The following is a 22,206-nucleotide window of genomic DNA, read 5'->3' as shown; positions in this document are numbered from 1 at the left end:
CTTCATGGCAGCAATTTTTTGGCGTACCTAACTCAATTCATAGCAGTGCAGCCTTTTCGGCTAGATATAAAAAACGTGTGGAAATGTATAATCAATCAAAATAAGTTTATTTCACACGCCACCCTGTTTTATACCATAAAGTATGGACCCGGCCACGAGCTAAATCAAGTTTGCGTAACTCGTATCACTCAAAATCCCTAGAGCACATTCGAAAATGTTTCCAAGGAATCCATCGTCGCTACTCCGCAAAAACTTATTCGTAGTCACTGAAAATAAAATGCACACAACAACAGTTCCCTATAATTATAGTGATTTTCTTATATGCAAGTCAACATCCTTCAACTTGAGATTATGCATAAAGAGCATGACGCTTCTTCGAACATCACATCTCATAAACTAACATGTATATCTTCAATTGTGCTTTTCTTCCCCACCACTGCGTTCTTTTTCTTTGTGTGTCTTTATACGTGCAACAATACGATAGCATTCTTTAAAAATAAACTATAATTTAAAGTACGTGTTATACAATTCGCTTAGCGTAATCTGTCAACCCACCAGAAAGTTTTAATATGCTGTCAAAATACATTAATGATTATAATCGAACGGGGTCACCAAGTGACTTCAGCTTCCGAAGAACGGAAGAAAAATCATCAACGATGTGAGACATGTGCTGCAACGGGGTCACACCACTCTCGTAAAATGGAATTATAATCCACAGGAACGAAATAGTATCACAAGCGCTTTACAGGGTGGTCGCATGGCGACGATCAGAAACCGAATGCTGGATACTGAGACAATTTTAATTACATCACGTTTCTGTACTTTAACCATCATCTGAAACTGATCAGATTAACTTGACAATACAGTACACGGCTCAGATGTCTTACACACTGCAGCACGAACATGTCTAAATTACAATTTTGTTATTAACGTGATCTAAGTTACTATCACTCACGTAGTGAGTAAACTCGCTAGTCACGATCACTTTCGCACCCACACACTGAAGCTTAAAGAATGCAAGAAACATGCCCCACGGAAGAAAACTCAGTAATTCAACTTCATCTCTTACACTCATATTCATAGGCCTTAGGGCTACAGAGAAAACTTGCTAAACGAAGCACCTACGTTCTCATAATGGGGAATACACATTAACAATGAGGTACCAGCAATTGTAAGAAAATATTAGAACGGAAATGGCGCACTGCAATTGCAACCGCCCATGCAAAGCTGACATTAACAATGTGCTTCGTCAGTTACAGCAACAACAACACCGGAAACGTAGCTACAAAACTACCGCAATCAAATCGACCACGCAGTAACAATATCCGAATAATCCTGTCGGGTATTTCACTTTCACTACTCATTTCACTAAATTCACCACAAACAAAACACACATGACTTCTTTCATTGCCAGGTATCGTACTTATTGGATCGTAGCAAGAGATCACACGCAAACCGATAATTACCAAATAATGAGCTTTAAAATGGCGTAATGTGGTTTCCACTTACCTATTCTTTTCCAATTCGTTATGTGTCGTCCTGAAAACCGAAGAATACGATGAAATCACGTCGTAATAATGACATTTCGATTAAATTGTAATGTGTAAACAAAGAAACTCATCGTTATAATGCTCGTAAGAACGAAATATTACGAAGAACTCTTTACTAATTTTTTACACGACACGTATCAGAAGTTTCATGACCTAACTGGCTCTACAAAATAAGAAACAGACAATTTTTCGTTGACTTTTATCGACTTAATGAACAACACACGCTTACCTGCTTCCCTGAGATTTCTTTGTCTTTGGCCTTTTCGTTACGCTCCTGAGATCATCGGGCATTGGCAGTGTTGAAGCATATCCGTGCTCTGCTTCTACGAAATAGGCAAGAAAAGATAGTCAAAATCAGCTGATTTCCAGGTTAACAACTGACATGGGAGCCATGTTGACGTGGATTCAGCCCACACAACTCTATATAAACATTACACTATTACCTCGTTCTCGCCTCTCAATGTACTCCGCAGCTTCTAAGAGCGCAGCGATGCTCATAGTTAGTCGATTTAAAGTAAAATACTAAAAGAAGACGAATATAATACAAACGCGAAGGACTAACAAACGAGAAACGTCCACTCCCTACGAACTCACTCCTGCATTTATTGATGTCAAACCCGAACAGGCTCCAACACACAGGCCACATTCAACGTGAGCTCCCATTGGTCTGACGTAATACAACGTCACACCGGCAGCCAATGGCGCTGGGTGTCTCAGAGCTACCAACTGCTGGGTAGTCACGTGAATTTCATGCTTCGAAAACAAAACAAACAGCTGCGGCAGCACGGGGAGTTTACGAGTGAAAACATGCAAACAAAAATAAAAATAATGAGACAGTGTTCATCATGATGTTATTAGTTTCTGTAACTACAGCGTTCGCGTGATCTCTGCCTTTCTTATACGGCTCTCATCGCCAAAACCCTGTTTTTCTTACTCCAGATATTTATAACGTACACACTACTTACCGTTCCGCAGCGAATTTCTCTGCACCATCGCAGTCACTAATTATCACGGTCTGTTAGCGTAACCGAATCCACACGTAATTCACTTCGTCTCCAAATGTGCTAACTGTCTACGAAAGAAATCGCAGGAAGAATACCAACAGCATAAATTTCTAAGTGATTAACGCTGATGTTTACATAAAAAGCAAAACATTGTTACTCTTCCACGATCGTCGGTCTCCTGTTCACTCCCCCCCCCCCCCCCCCCCCCAAAAAAAGGGCAGAAGCAGTAGACCCAAACAAACTATCTGCACAGAGTAAATACTGTGGGCTAATGTGTGAGAGAGAGTTCAAATGTCTGCTCAGTGTGTATGTGACGTAAGAACATGGGAACTAGCATGGTGTTCACCTACCGGGATAGTGGGGAAACAGTGTATAAATGAGACAGACAGATTGGCTGGCATACTGATCCCCTTGCGATTAATCCACCGGCAGATTTGACCTTGGGCCGGCACACCTCCCCCGTCCCGGAATTGGTTACATGAACACACTTCTACCCAGACAGGTGCACTTAAAGATGGCAGACAAAAATAATAAGAGAAAGCAACAACTAACATCGCAGTACATGACTTAAAAATTCAATTTAAAAACTGCTTTCTCAGCTTTGGTCTGTGACCACGTAATTTGTTATTTTTTCTATGTTGAGTCAGTCTCTCAGCTAGTCACTATAAAAGAAATAAGTTCCGACAAAGTGTGAACAGATATGGGGCAATAGCCCAAGCCAGTAGCACCAAAAACTCTTACTGAGATGTAAACTAGTTTAACAGTTTCTACTCAATACTGTTACTGCCTTACTTCCACCAGGATACTGAATTTGTTAATTTTCTGGTCAATACCAATCCTACTTTCCTTGTTTCTTCCAACATATGAAAACATGTTAATGGCAATCTTCCTAGTAGGTTCTAAGAATGATAAGAGTTTCCATACTGGACAGGTGTTACCAAATTGTAATACTGTACTTTAACTCACCACTTCAAATCCTGTTACATCATTAAATTCTTATTAGGATGCAAAATTTTCATGCACATAATTGACAATATCCAAATAAAGAGTCAAATCATCTAATGAAACAGATAGAATCCTGTTATATCTTTCACAGAAAACTATGGATAAGAAATCAAACCTGGGACATCTGCACCAGCACCCAGCAGAGTAAACACCAGATCATGAAGTTGGGTTGTTGCCATTGAAAAGTGATTTCACTCCGACGTATTTCCTGGTAACTTAGCTTTCCAATCTCGTTCAAATACATGATAAAATAATTCCTGAAGTTCCATTTTTTCCCTCTCATATCTCTTTTCATTAACACTGACCAGTATGCTAGTTGCAATCCATTAAATCTTCTCCAGCAGATCTGTTGGATAAGTATCTCTCTTATCTGATACTGGATCATGATATGTTACTTACATCATCTCAATGGGACAACTGCCAAATGTCTTTCCATTGTTACTGATGGAAACTGTTCTAAAGTAACAACTAAGTCTGAGTTTTAAAACTTCACTTACGCAATGTGAAATCACATACAGGCCTGGTCCTGTCATATCGATAAATCAGTGATAGCAGAGCAGTGTCTTAAAACAGAATATCTTATGATGTATGTCTTCAGTTTCCTATTTCTGTTATGTCAATAAGAAACAATAGATATTTGTATTAAATGAAATCGCATTAACAGGGATTTCATTTCTTTCAGCAGAATTTAGGAATCCATACCTTCAGAAATCAGTCAACATTAGAATGGCATGAAGACTGACTTCTGCTTTGAGTTTTGGACACAGTGACACACAGTAGAAGCAATGTTGTCACACACTTCAGCATTAAACCTGATAACTATCATACTTAATACATAGGTCTCATTTTTCTGACTATTTCACAAGCATAAGAAAGTTTTACAAAATTGACCTCTGTCTGTTCATTCACACAGTAAAATTGTAAAAATGACTCTTTTACTCTAACTGTATGCCAAAGATATGCCAGAGTAGATGTTCAGGGATATGTTCAAGTGTAATGTGCACTGGCACATGCCGGCGTGTGATCGTATTTCAAAAGACATCAAATGACGAACAATAGAGCATGTTAGTAATTGCAGGTACTCTCTCCGATCGGTTTCAGATATCTTGCGTGTGCTTGTTCTGTGGTGGAGTTACACTATTCACATAAAATTGTAGAAGTGAGTATATCTTGGATAATTTTTCAAGTATGCAAACTTACCTGAATGAAATTAAAAGATGTTATGATGCTACCATCAGATGAAGAAAAAAATGATTGAAAATCTCAGGGACTACAACAGTACACAATGTTTCCTCACTCCATTGGGGCTCTCAATGGTAAACATGTCTTCCTACAAAATCCAGAACATTCAAGTACTTACACTTCACTTATAAACGTGTTTTTTCTCTAGTGCTGTTGGCACTATGTGACTTGTCACTTCCCCGAGTAGATGTTTGCACTTGCGGAAAAAAACAGTGACTCAGAAATTTTCAGAGATTCTATTCTATATGAAAAATTCATAGGAAAATCTTAGAATACATTGAAACAAAGGCCTATAACATAAAGCCACTACATAGCACTTCCTTATGGGATCATAGGTGAACATTTGGGCTGACAGAAAATTTAACGAAACTTACGACACAAAGCAGTTGACTTATGAAAAACCAGATATTTAACTGTCAGCTATCCACAATGGATGACCAACTTCACCAGCAAATAATGTTTAGGCTAAGTTTATGAACTATTTTGTTAATGAAGGTAAATCATATGATATGAACAAAAGTGTGCTTGTTAATGATGAAGTTTCTCCCTCATTTAAATTTTAATTTTCCTCACAGAAAATCAAAAGCCATCCTTGCCAACCTCACTGTCTCAAAATTTTGTCTTTATGCACCACAACACTTTAGTTTGCCTCTAGAGATTCTTTACGTGAACATTGCATCAGCACATGCTCATATGATCAGTTGTAAGTTGAACGTGCAATTTGAAACTCCACATCAGATCACTGTCATGTGAACTTAGCCTTCTAAGAGCAACTCGTTGATACATGTACAGGCAGATAACTGGAATATTTCATGAACAAGTACATCCCATTTCAGACTGTGGAGATAACAAAACTGTGCACTTACATTTCCTTGTGAACAGAGATTTTATTTTTGAGCACCCTACAAAACTGAACTAAGTAATTACCACTTACATTCAGTTACTTCTACACTTCAAAACTAGTTTCAGCCTGTTGAAAAAACACTTAGAAATAAGAGAAATGCAATGAAAAAATGAGGTAAAATTTTATCAAACAATTCAGGCTTTCACAGTTGGTATTTGGGTTTTTGATGATATTTATTATATGGCCTTGCAGGCTATAACAGCTCAGAAAGTAGTTATAGTTGCAAAAAAGCTCAGCAAACCAAACTGTTTATACATATACAAACAATGGTTAGTTTGTGACATCATCATCAGAGTGCTACCTAAGCTTGCGGATTTGTGACATGTTTTATGGAGCTTTATTTAGTACTGGATTTGTGACAACATGTATAATGGACCTATATTTAGTACTAAGGCCACAGCTTGTCTAACCGACTGACATCTCCGCCCAAACTCTTTGCCTTTACAAATGTCTGCTTGTGTTGTGTATGTGCGGATGGATATGTGTGTGTGTGAACGCGAGTGTATATCTGTCCTTTTTTCCCCCCTAAGGTAAGTCTTTCCGCTCCCGGGACTGGAATGACTCCTTACCCCTCTCCCTTAAAACCCACATCCTTTCATCTTCCCCTCTCCTTCCCTCTTTCCTGACGAAGCAACCGTTGGTTGCGAAAGCTTGAATTTTGTGTGTATGTTTGTGTTTGTGTGTCTATCGACCTGCCAGCACTTTCGTTTGGTAAGTCACATCATCTTTGTTTTTAGATATATTTTTCCCACGTGGAATGTTTCCCTCTATTATATTCAATCCTTCTTCCTTTCTGTTAAAGTTATTTTTGAGGTTTTGAATTTCTATGGCCTCTCTGTACATCCTAACATAGTAATGATTCAATCTTGACAAAACCACAGTATCAGAGAAGCGAATTTGATGAGTCCCTGGTCACAGTGCACATTTGGCTACTACTGATTTTGTTTCCAATAATATTAGCAAACAGAGGCAAAATTAATCCTGATTTTATGAAACAACTATACGGAAAGAGACACTGAGAGATCTAGGAAGTTGTCAGAAACTAACAAAGAGGTAAACATCTCTCGGAATGCAGTGTCATAAGACTTGCAACAAATTGCTACAAAACTGAATGTAAAGTGATGGAATGCTTCACAAAAATGTAACACTTCTACAAATTATAATATTTTCTGTCCTATACACATTAATGAAATTTATTCCAAGCCAAAGAGAGTGGTAAATGTTGAATTACATAATAAGAAGAACACCAAAATAACTTACAATGGTCAATGAATTGATATAGTTGATCAGTAAAATGAAAAATGTCAATGTCAATTAACGTAAGTTTAATAAAAATATATTTTTGATCATTACATTACAGCAATGTTACACTTTTCTTCAAGTACTATAAAACAGAACCATGTAATAAGAAAACAAGCTTCACATAATATTGTGAATAAGACAGCAGGTAACTATTTTGCAGGAACATGATCCTACATCACAAACTGGTGCATCAGTTGCAGTCTTGTGAGGAATACTGAATTCTGAAATATTCTCCTGGTACCTGCACAGAAACGTTCCAATTGCCTTCATTAATAAGATATTTTATGACAGAAAAATTACATGGAAATAAAACCTAATACACATGTTTTATTACTTAATAATAAATAAATAAAATAACTGCCTCTCATGACAGGATTAATGAGTCACCACAGGAATCAAACAAGTCAAGTTCCTGGGAGTAATAACGTGTTGGGATACGAAGTGCAAAAAAGGTTGGCTCTAGAAAAAAGAAATGGTAAGTTTGGATTACCTGCATGTTAATGGCAAACCACTTCTTGTCTACAAAAGAGATTACCCACAAAACACTTACACAGAAGAGCCAAAGAAACTTGTCTAATACCATGTAGGGCCCCCGCGAGCATGCAGAAGTGCCACAACACAACATGGCATGGTCTCGACTATTTTCTGAAGTAGTGTTGGAGGGAATTGACACCATGAATCCTACAGGGCTGTCCATAAATCCGTAAGAGTACCAAGGGTTGAGATCTCTTCTGAAAAGCAAGTTGCAAGGCAACCCATATATACTGAACAATGTTCATGTCTGGGTAGTTTGGTGGCCAGCAGCAGTGTTTAAACTCAGTAGTGTCCCTGGAGCCACTCTGTAGCAATTTGGATGTTTGGGGTTCACATTGCCCTGCTGGAATTGCCAAAGTCCATCGGAATGCACAATGAATATGAAAGGATGCCGGTTATCAGACAGGATGCTTACGTATGTGTCACCTGTCACAGTCATATCTAGACTTATCAGGGGTCCCATATCACTCCAGTAGCACACACTCCACACCATTAGAGCCTCCACCAGCTGACATGCAGGTTCATGGTTTCATGAGGTTGTCTCCATACCCGTACATGTCCATCTGTTCGATACAATTTGAAACGAGACTTGTCCGATTAGGTAACATGTTTTCAGTAATCAACAGTCCAATGTCGGTGTTGACGGGCCCAGGCGAGGTGTAAAGCTTTGTGTCACGCAGTCATCAAGGGCACACAAGTGAGCCTTTGACTCAAAGCCCGTAATGATGATGTTTCATTGAATAGTTCACACACTGACACTTGCTGAAGGCCCAGCATTGAGAACTGCAGCAATTTGCAGAAGTGTTGCACTTCTGTCATGTTGAATGCTTCTCCTCAGTCGCCATCGGTCCCATCCTTACAGGATATTTTTCCAACAGCAGCAATGTTAGAGATTTGATGTTTTACTGGATTCCTGATATTCAGGTACACTCATGAAATGGTCGTAAGGGAAAATCCCTACTTCATTGCTACCTCGGAGATGCTGTGTCCCATCATTCGTGTGCCTACTATAACACCAAGTTCAAACTCATTCAAATCTTTTTAGTTGCCAACCACAGCACCATATTCTGTCTCTGTATTTGAATAAGCATGCCTATGACAGTTTCTTTGGCACTTCACTGTATGTGGCTTATACTCAATAATGTTTAACTCTGTGGGATCTGTATCAGGCGATGATACTAATAGGACATCAAGACTATACAAAGAAGGGCAGCACAAATAGGCATAGACTTCTTTGACTGGTGAGACAGTTTAACAGAAATTATGCAAATCTTAACTGATAAGCTCCCTAAGAAAGACCCGGTTATGTCTACAGAATCTGAGTATTTTTCCACCCACAACATATTTCTCCTGCAAGGAATATGACAACAAAATTACAGTAAAAAACACATTTATGGAGGCATGTAAGCAGTTATGCTTCTCACAATCAAGAAAATTACATCCACCTTACAGCTATAGTGAAGTGTAAAAACATAAATAAACAAGCAAAAGGCAGTATATTCAAAAGCTCAAATGTAACATAATTGTGCCTTGAAGAGAATTGCAGCACTTACTATGCAAAGTAAAGGGCAATGTGGTGAAACTGGCAACTTCTTACTATCTGAATCCATTCTGAGACTGGTAAAATAACTACTTACTACCAGCAGACCGACAAATGGCTTAAGGTTACAAAAACTCAGCTGTACTGACAAATTGGGTATTATTGACCACTGTGGTGAAATTGACCTAAACATTAGAAAAACTCTATGTTAAGTAATTACGCATTGGTGATAAAAATTCTTTTACTTCAGTTACTATACTCGTATTTACAGTTCAAACGTTGTAATATTTTAAAAAGGATGACTTTTTAACTTTTTTAATTAGCTATAACTTTCATTCTTGACTGTAAAAAACCACCACCACCTCGTGTCTGGGCCTGACACTTCACAGCAGCAACTAGAGTAATAACATCAGTTAATCTGTTATAGTTACGTATTTATATACACACAAATAAAACTTTTGATGTGTTTGGTGAAATCAGGTTGAAGTCAACCACCTGAGAAACCTGGAATGAGGTCTACTGTCTTTTCTCAAGCAGTTCTTTTATATAAAAGCAGTTCTTTTATATAAAAGCAGTTCTTTTCTATACAAATGTTCATAAATACAGCAAGAAGTGATGTAATGAATGCAGAAACAATGTGTCAAAGTGCATGCAGCAACAATTGTCTGTAACAGTCTAGTAGTGGACTCAGGAAATCATTGTTGCAAGTGTCTGTATGCCAACTTACAAATTTGTCATGTAGGCCACAGTCCTGTTTGTTGTGTCATACAGCTGAGATCAGAAGAGCTGTCAGTGTAAAAATGCTGTGTGTGTGTGTGTGTGTGTGTGTGTGTGTGTGTGTGTGTGTGAGAGAGAGAGAGATCAATGACTATTGTAACAGAATATCTTCAAATGATATTTCACAAAATCCAAAGGAATTCTAGTCGTATGAAAAGGCTGATGGTGCACCAAAGGTACTGTCCAGTCTCTAGTGAATGAGACAGGAAAAAAAAAAAAAAAAAAAAAAAAAAAAAAAAAAAAAAAAAAAAAAAAAAAAGAAGCTGAAATGCTTAACTGTGTTTTATGTTCCAATTTAATCCTCATACCTCCGAAAAGATGAATGAAATAAGTATTAGTGTTAGTAGTGTTGAGAAACAGCTGAAATATCCTTGACATCGATTTGTTGTAGAATCTTAGAACATTCAGCACTCAAACATAATGAGGTATCTTGAGCAGAATGACCTCCTCGATGCCAACCAGCATGGATTCTGAAAACATCAATCATGCGAAACCCAACTTGCACTTTTCTCACATGACATGACATGGATAAAGGCAATCAGGTAGATGCAATGTTTCTCGATGTCCGAAAAGCATTTGCTTGTTGTCAAAAGTACCATCGTATGTGGTATCAAGAGGAATTTGTGACTGGATTGAGGCCTTTTTGCTAGGGAGGACACAGCATGTTATCTTGGATGGAGAGTCATCGTCAGCTGTAGAAGTAACTTTGAGTGTGTCCCAAGAAAGTGTGTTGGGACCCTTTATTTTCATGTTGTGTATTAATGACCTTACAGCCTATATTAATAGTAAAAAAAAAAAAAAAAAAATCAGACTTTTTGAAGATGATGCAGTTATCTACAATGTGGCAAGAGAAGCTGTAAAAATATTCATTTAGATCTTGATAAGGATTCATTGTGGTGCAGAGATTGGCAACTTGCTCTAAATGCTCAGAAATGTATAATTTTGCACTTCACAAAAAAAAGTATCCTATGACTATAATATCAATGAGTTGGAATCGTCCAGCTCATACAAATACATGGTTCTAGGGATATGAAATGGAATGATCACATAGATTCAGTCATGGGCAAAGCATGTGGTAGACTTTGGTACAATGCTGGGGAAGTGCAATAAGTCTACAAAGGAGATTGCTTACAAATCACTCAGGTGGCATTCTAGAATATTGCTCAAGTGTGTGGGACCTGTACCAGATAAGACTAACAGGGAATTCTGAACATTTACAGAAAGGCAGCACAAATAGTCACAGGTTTGTTTAATCCATGGGAGAGAGTCACAGAGACACCATAGGAACTGAACTGGCAGACTCTTCAAGACAAACGTAAACTATCCAGAGAAAGTCTTAACAAATTTTTAAGAATAAGTTTGAATTATTACTCTATGGATATACTACAACCCCCTATGTATCACACACATTAGAATAATAACTGCATGTACAGAGGCTTTGAAACAATCATTCTTCCTGTGTTCCACACGTGAATGGAACAGGAAGAAACTCTAGTAACTGATATAATGGGACGTACCCTCTGCCATGCAGTTTATGGTGGTTTGCAGAGCACAGATATAGATGTAGATGTAGATGTAGAAGAGGCTCTACTGATGTACTGATTACACATTTCAACTGTGCAAATTGGGGATTCCTGCTTTCCGTCATGGATATTCGATATACAGCAAAGACATTCCTTTGCATTCCTGTTACAAGAAAACAGTGAAACACTATGTGAAAAGTTCTTACAAAATGCCAAATACAACTAGATGTTACATTCCTTCATAAAAATGACTCACTCTGTTCAGCATGTAATTGATGACATAGACACACTCCAGGGTTCAGTTGTAAGAAATTTGCCAAATCCAATAGCAGGAAGAAAGTGGGATTTTCCTTTTTAAGATGTGATGTCAGGGTTCAGAGTACAGTGCCTACATTTTTTGTGTGTGTTTCTTTGGAATTTCATATATCAAATTTGGAATCACTTTTTTTTACCCTTAAACTTTCTCTTTATCATACTCTGAAATCAGTATTCATGTTTAATTATCATGCCAAATTTATTTTTAATTATTCACAAAGTTTGACAACAATTAAACTCACCCTAGTCTCAAACAATCTGTAACTATCAAATAACAGATAATTGGTTAAATTCACCCCCTGGTGAGGTGAAGTTAACTAACAGTTCTTTTTAAAATTATCTGATCTGTTAGAACAAAAAGTAAACATTAAATATTTTACGCATTCTCTGTAAGAAAAACCAATATACTAGTTTTATAATGGTTTCAGAAATATTTGTTTTCAAACTCCAAATTCACCCCATTTTCTGGTAATGGAGCCCCAGGTTTCAAATCTGTAAGATGCACACTTACAATAAGGGAACGAATGCAGAACGAGACTGGTGCAGTGGAGTACAGGGAACATATCAGCCATAGTAACATTTTTAAATAACCAAGGCATGAAAAAATAACAAACAAGAAAATCAAATAGCTAATATCAGTTTATAATGTACTGAAGGCCACCTGATGACCTAATATTATCAGTTAAGAAAACAGCTATTTTAATCATCATTTCATCAGTGAATACTGGAAGAGGCACTGTGTTGTAAACACCAATTAACAGTTGCACAAATGTTTACAAGCATAAAAAGTATAGAGGTGCACTGAAGTCTAATGTACCACATATCCCATATCAAATTTTGCCCCTCTTGAAAGTTCCACATTGCATTAATAATGCATAATTAAAATAAAAAATTCATCTACAAAATCATTATTGATTTGGATGAGAATGAACCTCTCAAATTGTGAAGAGAAGTAACTTGTGTGTGTGTGTTTGGGGGGGGGGGGTGCAGATAAAGTGCCAGGAATGGTATGATATGGTATGGTATGGTCCTCTAGTCCTGAAGATTTTAAGTATACTCAGCAGAATTACAAGTAACGGAAAAGGTGGTGATAATGGAGTGTACCTTGAGTTACTACCCTCTTCCCTGCAATGGTCACACAATTTCTATGTCAACAACACCAGTATAGTCACTGCCCAATGGCGAAGATTTAAAATGTGATATACTTGTTTACACAAGATAACATTCTGTGATATACAGATACAGTGAATCACATGCCAAGCTTCTCACAAAGATATCTACATTTGCAACCAAGAACATGGAGAGTTAGTTACTTGAGGCAAGTGAATCAGCACAGTTTTTTTTAAATTTGTGAGATGGAAGCAATGAGTAATAAGCAGACAAACATTTTTAATCATTTAACTGGACTAAAATGCTTACACACACACACACACACACACACACACACACACACACACACACACACACACACAAATCATGTATGTAATAGTTGGAAATATAAAATTCAAGATTGTTACCTTTCACAAGACACTTGACCATGCTACATTTGATTTACTGTGTCTATACCCATCACGTGGAGGGAGCTTTGGAGAGTTATCTGAAGTGCCTTGAGTAAATAAATACGAGCACACATGGTAGGGAACAGATGCTGCCTTGGTTCCTGGAGGAAAAAAATTCAAATGCATTACTGAAAGAAATTTTATACTTCAGTTAGAAGCAAAATGGGAAAAACAAAACTATAGCTAATACGTCAGCATGCAACACACAAAAGTGCTAAAATGAAAATTGAAACAAAGTATTACTAGTGCAGTAATAACAGGACCCTATTTCAAAAATACATAGCTTTATAAAGGGCAGGAGTATGGTACTGGCAATGGAATACATAATGGACGAGACAGAAGACACACAGACACCAAAGAGGAAAGTACTATACAGTGTTTGTAGATCTCAAGAAAGAAATTGACTCAGTAAATAGAGAAAACCTAAAGGAGGAACTGAAAGACCAGAGAGGGAGACCTGCAAGTGAAAGCATGAAAGTGATGCCTCCAACAAAATCTAATCCAAAGAAATAACAATGTTGTGGACACGCCGAGCTGCATATAGGCGCAACAAAAAGACTGTCCAAAAATGAGTTTTCAGCCAACACACACACACACACACACACACACACACACACACACACACACACACACACACAGGCATGCGTGCGCAAACGCACCTCATACACCCATAACCACACTCTCTGGCTGCTGAGTCCACACTATGGCTGAGTTCCCACTGTGGCCTCCACAGCCGGAGACTGTGGTCATGTAAATGTATGTGTATATATAAATATATTAAAAAACAAAGATGCTGTGACCTACCAAACGAGAAAGCGCTTGCTTCATCAGGAAAGAGGGAAAGACGAAAGGATGTGGGTTTTAAGGGAGAGGGTAAGGAGTCATTCCAGTCCCGGGAGCGGAAAGACTTAACTTAGGGGGGAAAAAAGGACAGGTACACACACACACACACACACACACACACACACACACACACCTGCACATATACAGACACAGGCAGACATATGTAAAGGCAAAGAGGTTGGGCAGAGATGTCAATCGAGACGGAAGTACAGAGGCAAAGATGTTGAATGACAAGTGATGTACGAGGGGCGGCAACTTGAAATTAGCGGAGGTTGAAGCCTGGTGGGTAACGGGAAGAGCGGATATATTGAAGGGCAGGTTCCCATCTCCAGAGTTCTGATAGGTTGGTGTCAGTGTGAAGAATCCAGATAACCCGGATGGTGTAACACTGTGCCAGGATGTGCTGGCCATGCACCAAGGCATGTTTAGCCACAGGATGTTCCTCATTACCAACAAACACTGTCTGCCTGTGTCCGTTCATGCGAATGGACAGTTTGTTGCTGGTCATTCCCACATAGAAGGCTTCACAGTGTAGGCAGGTCAGCTGGTAAATCATGTGGGTGCTTTCACATGTGGCTCTGCCTTTGATCGTGTACACTTTCCGGGTTACAGGACTGGAGTAGGTGGTGGTGGGAGAGTGCATAGGACAGGCTTTAAACCAGGGGCGGTTACAAGGGTAGGAGCCAGAGGGTAGGGAAGGTGGTTTGGGAATTTCATGGGAATGAACCAAGAGGTTCCAGAACAGACGAGAGGTCATCAAGACACGGAAGAAAAAAGCAGCAGAGCCAAGATGGAACCCTGAGGAACACCACATGTAATTAATTCCCAGTCAAATGAAGACTGATTGCTAACACTGCAGGTGTTTTGCAATGACACCCTTTGTTTCCTGTTAGGTAAGACTTTAATCATTTTGTAGCACTGCCAGAAATACCATAATATTTTAATTTACTGAAAAGAATGCTATGATTCACACAGGCAAAGGCTTTTGACAGGTCACAGAAAATGCTAGTAGCCTCTAATCTGTTATCTAAAGAATTAAGTACATTCTAATTCTAACAAATTTCAAAACCTATTTTGCACTACCCTGTATGTACATCATGCTTCCTTTTAAACTGCAGTGGATTATTTGCAACAGACTTCAAGATGGAATAAATTTACTATGAAGCAGTAATCAAAATGCCCAATTCCATAAACTAATGTCTACAAGATGATCATGGGTGAGCACCACATATTATTCTTACAGCCTTTTTCGAGCAATAATGACTTTTTTCTCTTAAAGATTTGTTACCCGACAACATTACTCAATGAGAATATGCAAAATATATCAGCTTATTGTTTCGTTTCTCCCCAAGATTCACAATGATTTGAAGTGCAAATGTGGCTGAACTAAGTTGGTCCAACTATTCCAAAAACAGCTTTTTCCAGTTTAAATTTTCCAGATGTATTGACAGCCAAAATTTTTTAAGTTTCCACCCTAGTTATTACCTCTTGACCATATGCTACACTTATCATTGGTGTAGTAGCTCTAGATGTGCCGAACGTTATGTCTTTTCGAAATTGAGAATGAGGCCATTCAGGGCAAACCAGTGAAAAATACTTTTAAGAACATTATTTACCATTTATCCTATTGCTATATGTATTTTGGATGATTACAGTATTTGTCATCAACAGCAAGAACTACTTCTGCTTGTATATTAAACAGAAGGTCATTCACATACACTCCTGGAGATGGGAAAAAAGAACACATTGACACCGGTGTGTCAGACCCACCATACTTGCTCCGGACACTGCGAGAGGGCTGTACAAGCAATGATCACATGCACGGCACAGCGGACACACCAGGAACCGCGGTGTTGGCCGTCGAATGGCGCTAGCTGCGCAGCATTTGTGCACCGCCGCCGTCAGTGTCAGCCAGTTTGCCGTGGCATACGGAGCTCCATCGCAGTCTTTAACACTGGTAGCATGCCGCGACAGCGTGGACGTGAACCGTATGTGCAGTTGACGGACTTTGAGCGAGGGCGTATAGTGGGCATGCGGGAGGCCGGGTGGACGTACCGCCGAATTGCTCAACACGTGGGGCGTGAGGTCTCCACAGTACATCGATGTTGTCGCCAGTGGTCGGCGGAAGGTGCATGTGCCCATCGACCTGGGACCAGACCGCAGCGACGCACGGATGCACGCCAAGACCGTAGGATCCTACGCAGTGCCGTAGGGGACCGCACTGCCACTTCCCAGCAAATTAGGGACACTGTTGCTCCTGGGGTATCGGCGAGGACCATTCGCAACCGTCTCCATGAAGCTGGGCTACGGTCCCGCACACCGTTAGGCCGTCTTCCGCTCACGCCCCAACATCGTGCAGCCCGCCTCCAGTGGTGTCGCGACAGGCGTGAATGGAGGGACGAATGGAGACGTGTCGTCTTCAGCGATGAGAGTCGCTTCTGCCTTGGTGCCAATGATGGTCGTATGCGTGTTTGGCGCCGTGCAGGTGAGCGCCACAATCAGGACTGCATACGACCGAGGCACACAGGGCCAACACCCGGCATCATGGTGTGGGGAGCGATCTCCTACACTGGCCGTACACCACTGGTGATCGTCGAGGGGACACTGAATAGTGCACGGTACATCCAAACCGTCATCGAACCCATCGTTCTACCATTCCTAGACCGGCAAGGGAACTTGCTGTTCCAACAGGACACGCATGTATCCCGTGCCACCCAACGTGCTCTAGAAGGTGTAAGTCAACTACCCTGGCCAGCAAGATCTCCGGATCTGTCCCCCATTGAGCATGTTTGGGACTGGATGAAGCGTCGTCTCACGCGGTCTGCACGTCCAGCACGAACGCTGGTCCAACTGAGGCGCCAGGTGGAAATGGCATGGCAAGCCGTTCCACAGGACTACATCCAGCATCTCTACGATCGTCTCCATGGGAGAATAGCAGCCTGCATTGCTGCGAAAGGTGGATATACACTGTACTAGTGCCGACATTGTGCATGCTCTGTTGCCTGTGTCTATGTGCCTGTGGTTCTGTCAGTGTGATCATGTGATGTATCTGACCCCAGGAATGTGTCAATAAAGTTTCCCCTTCCTGGGACAATGAATTCACGGTGTTCTTATTTCAATTTCCAGGAGTGTATACAAGAAACAACAGTGGACCTAATATAGAATCTTGTGGAACCACGTAAGTGATTTCTCTCCAGTCTGAAGAATCCCTTCTGCTTACAATGGCTGAATTACTAAGTACAATGGTTGGCTGATTGGTTTAAAAGGGGGGGGGGGGCATCAAACTGCTAGGTCATCAGTCACTTGTTCCGAATAAAACAATCCCACAAGGGTGAGAATAAAAGAAGCGAGACTGACAACACAAGACGGAGAGAAACAAACAAAACCACAAGGACGACAGAAAGGTAACCAACACTACTATGGATAAAACAGGAAAAGAAAACCACAGAGAGAAGCAAGAAACAGGTAGAAGGGGTAAAAACAAGACAGCAGATGACCGTGGCTGGCCGACCACGAGAATAAAAAGGAAAAGCCAGCCATTCTGTGAAACATTAAAACATCCACCCTAAAAGCATTAGAGTGGAGAACACGAAGGGGCAAAGGACATGCGCTAAAACTTATATAGAACAATAAAACCCAGTGTCATGTATAAAATGTAAAACTAAATTAGCTGATGAAGTGTTGTCAGCTAAAATTAATGGCAACAAGTCCAGTAACTAAAGAGTCCATCGCAGGGCAGCCAAAGAAGGGCAGCTCACTAAGATATGGGCCACTGTCAGCCGGGCAGCACACCAACAGTGACGTGGGTCATCACGGTGCAGAAGGTAGCCATGTGTCACCGAAGTGTGGCCAATGCAGAGCCGACAGAGAACCACAGAGTCCCTGCGAGAGGCCCGCATGGAGGACTGCCAGACATTCATAGTCTCCTTAATGACACAAAGTTTGTTGTGCGTACTGAGACTATGTCATTCTGTCTCCCAAAGTTGAAAAACCTGGCAGCGTAAAAATGAACGCAGGTCAGTTATTGGAATGCAGCTCTCCATAAACATTTTCCATGTAGCCTGTTTGGCCAGCCTATCAGCAAGTTCCATGCCTGGGATTCCAAAGTGTCCTGGGGACCACACAAACACCACTGAACGACCAGACCATTCCAAGGCACAGATGGACTCCTGGGTGGTCACTACCAAAGGATGAAGAGGGTAGCACTGGTTGATAGCTTATAGACTGCTCAAGGAGTCAGTACACAGAAGAAATGACTCCCCAGGGCATGAATGGATGTGCTCAAGAGCACAAGATATAGCCATCAGCTCTGCAGTGAAAACATTGCAGCCATCAGGCAAGGAATGCTGTTCAATATGTCCTCCATGGTCATACGCGAAGCCGAAGAGACCATCAGTAATCAGGCTGTCGGTGTAAACCACTTCACGGCCTTGGTAGATGTCAAGAATCAAGAGAAAGTGACAGCAGAGAGCTGCAGGGTGAACTAAGTCCTTTGGGCCATGTGAAAAGTCCAGGCAAAGCCGCGGCCTAGGTGTACACCATGGAGGTGCACGTGAATGGACCTGTAGGATAGGTGGTGAAGGTAAGGACTCCAGTTCAGATAGAAGGGATTGGACATAAACTGCAATCGGAAGCCCTGACCTGGGATGCCGATGTAGGAGATGAACTGCCAAGGGAGGGAAAAGAAGACGGTAGTTCGGATATGCAGGAGAACTACGAATGTGTGTGACGTAACTGACGAGCAGTTGTGTATGCCTGACCTGCAATGGAGGGACTCCAGCCTCCACCAGGATGCTGATAACCACACTTGTCCTAAAAGGTCCCGTCGCTAGTCGAATGCCACAGTGGTGCATTGGGTCGAGTAAACGCAACGCTGAGGGTGCCGCTGAACCATAAACCAGACTCCCATAGTGAAGGCGGGATTGAACAAGGGCTCTGTAGAGCAGCAGCATCGTAGAGTGATCTGCACCCCAGTTAATGTTGCTCAGGCAGCAGAGGGCACTGACTGCCAACACTTCCACTTAAGCTGACGAAGGTGAGAAAGCCAAGTCAACTGAGTGTCAAAAACAAGTCCTAAAAATCGATATGTCTTGACTACCGTGAGGGGATCATCAGTACAACACTGACAGAAGTGCATAGCACATAACTTTGTGGCTGAAAACTGGAAGCCGTAGGCTAGAGCCCATGACTGCACCTTGTGGATGGCTCCCTGTAGGCGGCACTCAGCAACACCAGTACTGGTGGAGTAGTACGAAATGCAGAATTCATCTGCATACAGAGAGGGTGAGATGGATGTTCCTACAGCTGCTGCTAGACTGCATCTAAAAGTAGAGATACACTCAATATAGAGCCCTGTAGGACTCCATTTTCCTAGATATGGGGGGTGGGGTGGGGGGTGGGGGTGGGGGGGCTGGGGGGGACCTATGGGAGGCACCAACTTTGACACGGAAAGTATGCAGTGATACAAAATTTTGGATAAAAATCAGGAGCAGGCCCCTGAGACCCCCTTCATATAATGTGGCAAGAATATGATGTCACCAGGTAGGGTCGTATGCTTTTGGTAAATCAAAAAGACAGCAACAAGGTGTTTGCGTATGGAAAAGGCTGTTCGGGTGTCACACTTGAGGGACACAAGATTATCAGTGGTAGAGCGACCCAGGTGGAAACCCCCTGGCACGGAGCCAGGTCACAAGACTCCAGGACCTAACCCAACTGCTGACACACCATATGTTCCAGTAGCTTAAAAAGAATGTTGGTGAGGCTGATGAGCTGATAGCTATCCACATCAAGCGGGTGTTTGCCAGGTTTGAGCACAGGTATGATGGCGCTCTCCTGCCAGTGCGATGCCATCACACCAGATCCGGTTGAATATCATGAGGAGATGTCGCTTGTAGTCAGATGAGAGATGTTTAATTATCTGACTGGATCCAATGTGGCCCAGGAGCTGTGTCGGGGCAATGTGCAAGGGCAATGAGGAGCTGCCACTCTGTAAATGGGGTGTTATAGGGTTCACTGTGGCGTGCAGGTTTCACTGTGGCGTGTAGTGAATGAAAGGACTTTCCCTTCCATCCGCTGTTTGAGAGTGCAAAAGGATGGGGGAATAATTCTCCGACGCAGAGGTGCTAGCATAATGGTCAGCAAAGTATTTGACAATCGTGTTTGCGTCGGCAGATAACACGCCATTTATGTTAACACCGGGAACGCCTGTTGGGGTCTGGTATCCAAAAAATCATTTGATCGTTGCCCAGACTTGGGAAGGTGACGCCTGGCACCTAATGGTCGCGAAGTATCTCTCCCAACACTCCTATTTCTGTCTTTTGATAAGCTGATGAATGCAGGCACAGAACCGTTTAAAGGCAATGAGGTGCTCCAGGGAAGGGTGCTGCTTATGCCGCTGTAGAGCTCGTCGACGCTCCTCCATTGCCTCAGTGATGTCCGGCAACCACCAAGGGACTGTCTTCCGCTGGGGGCACCCTAAAGAACGAGGGATCGCATTTTCTGCCACAGAAACGATCATTGTAGTTACCTGCCCAACCACCATATCGATGTTACCATGTTCAGGAGATTCAACGGTGACAGCAAAGGTGAGAGCAGCCCAGATTGCTTTGTTTAAAGCCCGTCTGGGCAGGCATCCATGGGCCTGACGCTGGGGCAGTGACAGAAAGATGGGGAAGTGGTCACTACCAAACCAGTCACCATGTGCTCCCTTAGTAACATTGATGCTTTCTGCCGAAACACAATCACCCTCACTTGCAGCTGGCGAGACCAAAGCTACGCCGCCTTCACTAACATCGACGCTTTTCGCCGACTCACAAATGCTTGTTACTATAACACCTTCCTTACTGCAATTGCTACTATTTGCTAATACCTCTTCAGAACTCTCCACATGATTTGCTTTCACAAAATTCATCTCCTGTTTAACTTATTTTTGAACCACTGAATCTTTCCATTCGTCACCATTCACACACTCATTCATCACACATTCACAACTTATATCATTCCCTGCAAATTTATTCCCATTACTTTTACTTAAACCTCTCACAAATCTGTGCTTCCACCGTTTGTCCCTGCTTTTATTGACAGAGCCACCTATATAGCCTTCCTCTTTAACATACTCCATGTTACATATTTGTTGCCTTTCTCCAAATATATCAATATTTCTGCCATTATCATTATCTCCAGTCCTTTTCATCGCCTGTTCAGATTGCTATACCCGGACCTGAGATGTGGCGAACATCAGTTTCCCAACCGGTTGTTACACGATTGCACTTTGCGTAAATTTCCCCTGTCAAATCTGTGGTTTTTACTTCATGGAAGTTATCACTCCCGTTCGTTCTCCGACCATTCTGCTCGTTCCAGCTACTATCTCCCTGAGAATTCCTTTGATTTCTCACAAGATTATTATTTGGCGATGATTTTCTGTATTCCCATTTTGATAACTACCGCCCGGTTTGCTCTGAGGTTTGAGCTTCAAAGCCCTCTCTAATTTTTCAACAAATTATAGAAATTCGTCCACGGAATCACATGGACAAGATCCCACTGCAAATCTTCAGGTAATTGCCTTTTTAACGTGGTGATTTCTGTTAAAACCCCCAGCGGATGTTTCACAAGCATACACTTGCCAAGTTCGCACTTGCAAAAATCTTTCATCGTCCCATTACCATACCTCTAACTCAGCCCATTTAAAAATTCATTTTGGATCTGTGTTTGCTTTGCCTCACTCCAAAATTTATTCAAAAAACACTTTTCGAACTCTTCGTATGATTCACACAAACTACACTTAACATTTGCCCAAGACTCGGGGTCTCTCTCCAAATGCCGTTTAAAGTACTTTATTTTCGCTTCATCCGACATGCCGTGAACAAAAGCATCCCAACACGCAGCCAAGAAATTTACTGAGTGATATCTTCCGTCATCTGTGTAACATTTCACAGATCCGGTATTTGCCCAAGGGATATTTATAACCGCCGTGGCCTTTTGGGAGGCTAACGAATTTAAATCACTTTTTATGTGTTGCATTTGTTTTTTAATTTCATTTTCACTAGTGATATTGGACTCTATTTCATCTTTAATGTTGCCCATTTCTTTCTCCCCCTCACCTACATGAT

The 22,206-nt window shown here is 41.2% G+C and overlaps 2 protein-coding genes across 4 annotated transcripts in view; both read right to left on the bottom strand.

The window, feature by feature from the left end:
- LOC126260867 (max dimerization protein 1-like) overlaps positions 1-2,161 on the bottom strand; it is a 715,242-nt gene extending 713,081 nt beyond the window's left edge. Inside the window, exons 1-3 of the mRNA XM_049958290.1 lie at positions 1,994-2,161; positions 1,780-1,873; positions 1,510-1,539 (exon numbers count right to left, since the gene is read on the bottom strand). Coding sequence (XP_049814247.1) covers positions 1,510-1,539; positions 1,780-1,873; positions 1,994-2,048 — 179 coding nt within the window. The 5' untranslated portion in view covers positions 2,049-2,161. The remainder of the gene's footprint in view (positions 1-1,509; positions 1,540-1,779; positions 1,874-1,993) is intronic.
- A 4,852-nt stretch (positions 2,162-7,013) lies between these two features.
- LOC126260047 (DALR anticodon-binding domain-containing protein 3) overlaps positions 7,014-22,206 on the bottom strand; it is an 86,906-nt gene continuing 71,713 nt past the window's right edge. For 2 of the 3 annotated variants that reach the window (XM_049957232.1, XM_049957231.1), the window contains exons 7-8: positions 13,214-13,356; positions 7,014-7,248 (exon numbers count right to left, since the gene is read on the bottom strand). In XM_049957232.1, coding sequence (XP_049813189.1) covers positions 13,237-13,356 — 120 coding nt within the window. In that variant the 3' untranslated portion in view covers positions 7,014-7,248; positions 13,214-13,236. The remainder of the gene's footprint in view (positions 7,249-13,213; positions 13,357-22,206) is intronic. The other variant, XM_049957233.1, reaches the window with a different exon arrangement.

The sequence above is a fragment of the Schistocerca nitens genome, chromosome 5, assembly GCF_023898315.1.
Source record: "Schistocerca nitens isolate TAMUIC-IGC-003100 chromosome 5, iqSchNite1.1, whole genome shotgun sequence".
In the NCBI taxonomy this organism is placed as follows: Eukaryota; Metazoa; Arthropoda; class Insecta; order Orthoptera; family Acrididae; genus Schistocerca; species Schistocerca nitens.
The sequence above is the reverse complement of the archived record's forward strand: the minus strand, read 5'-3'. Positions and strand labels throughout refer to the sequence as shown.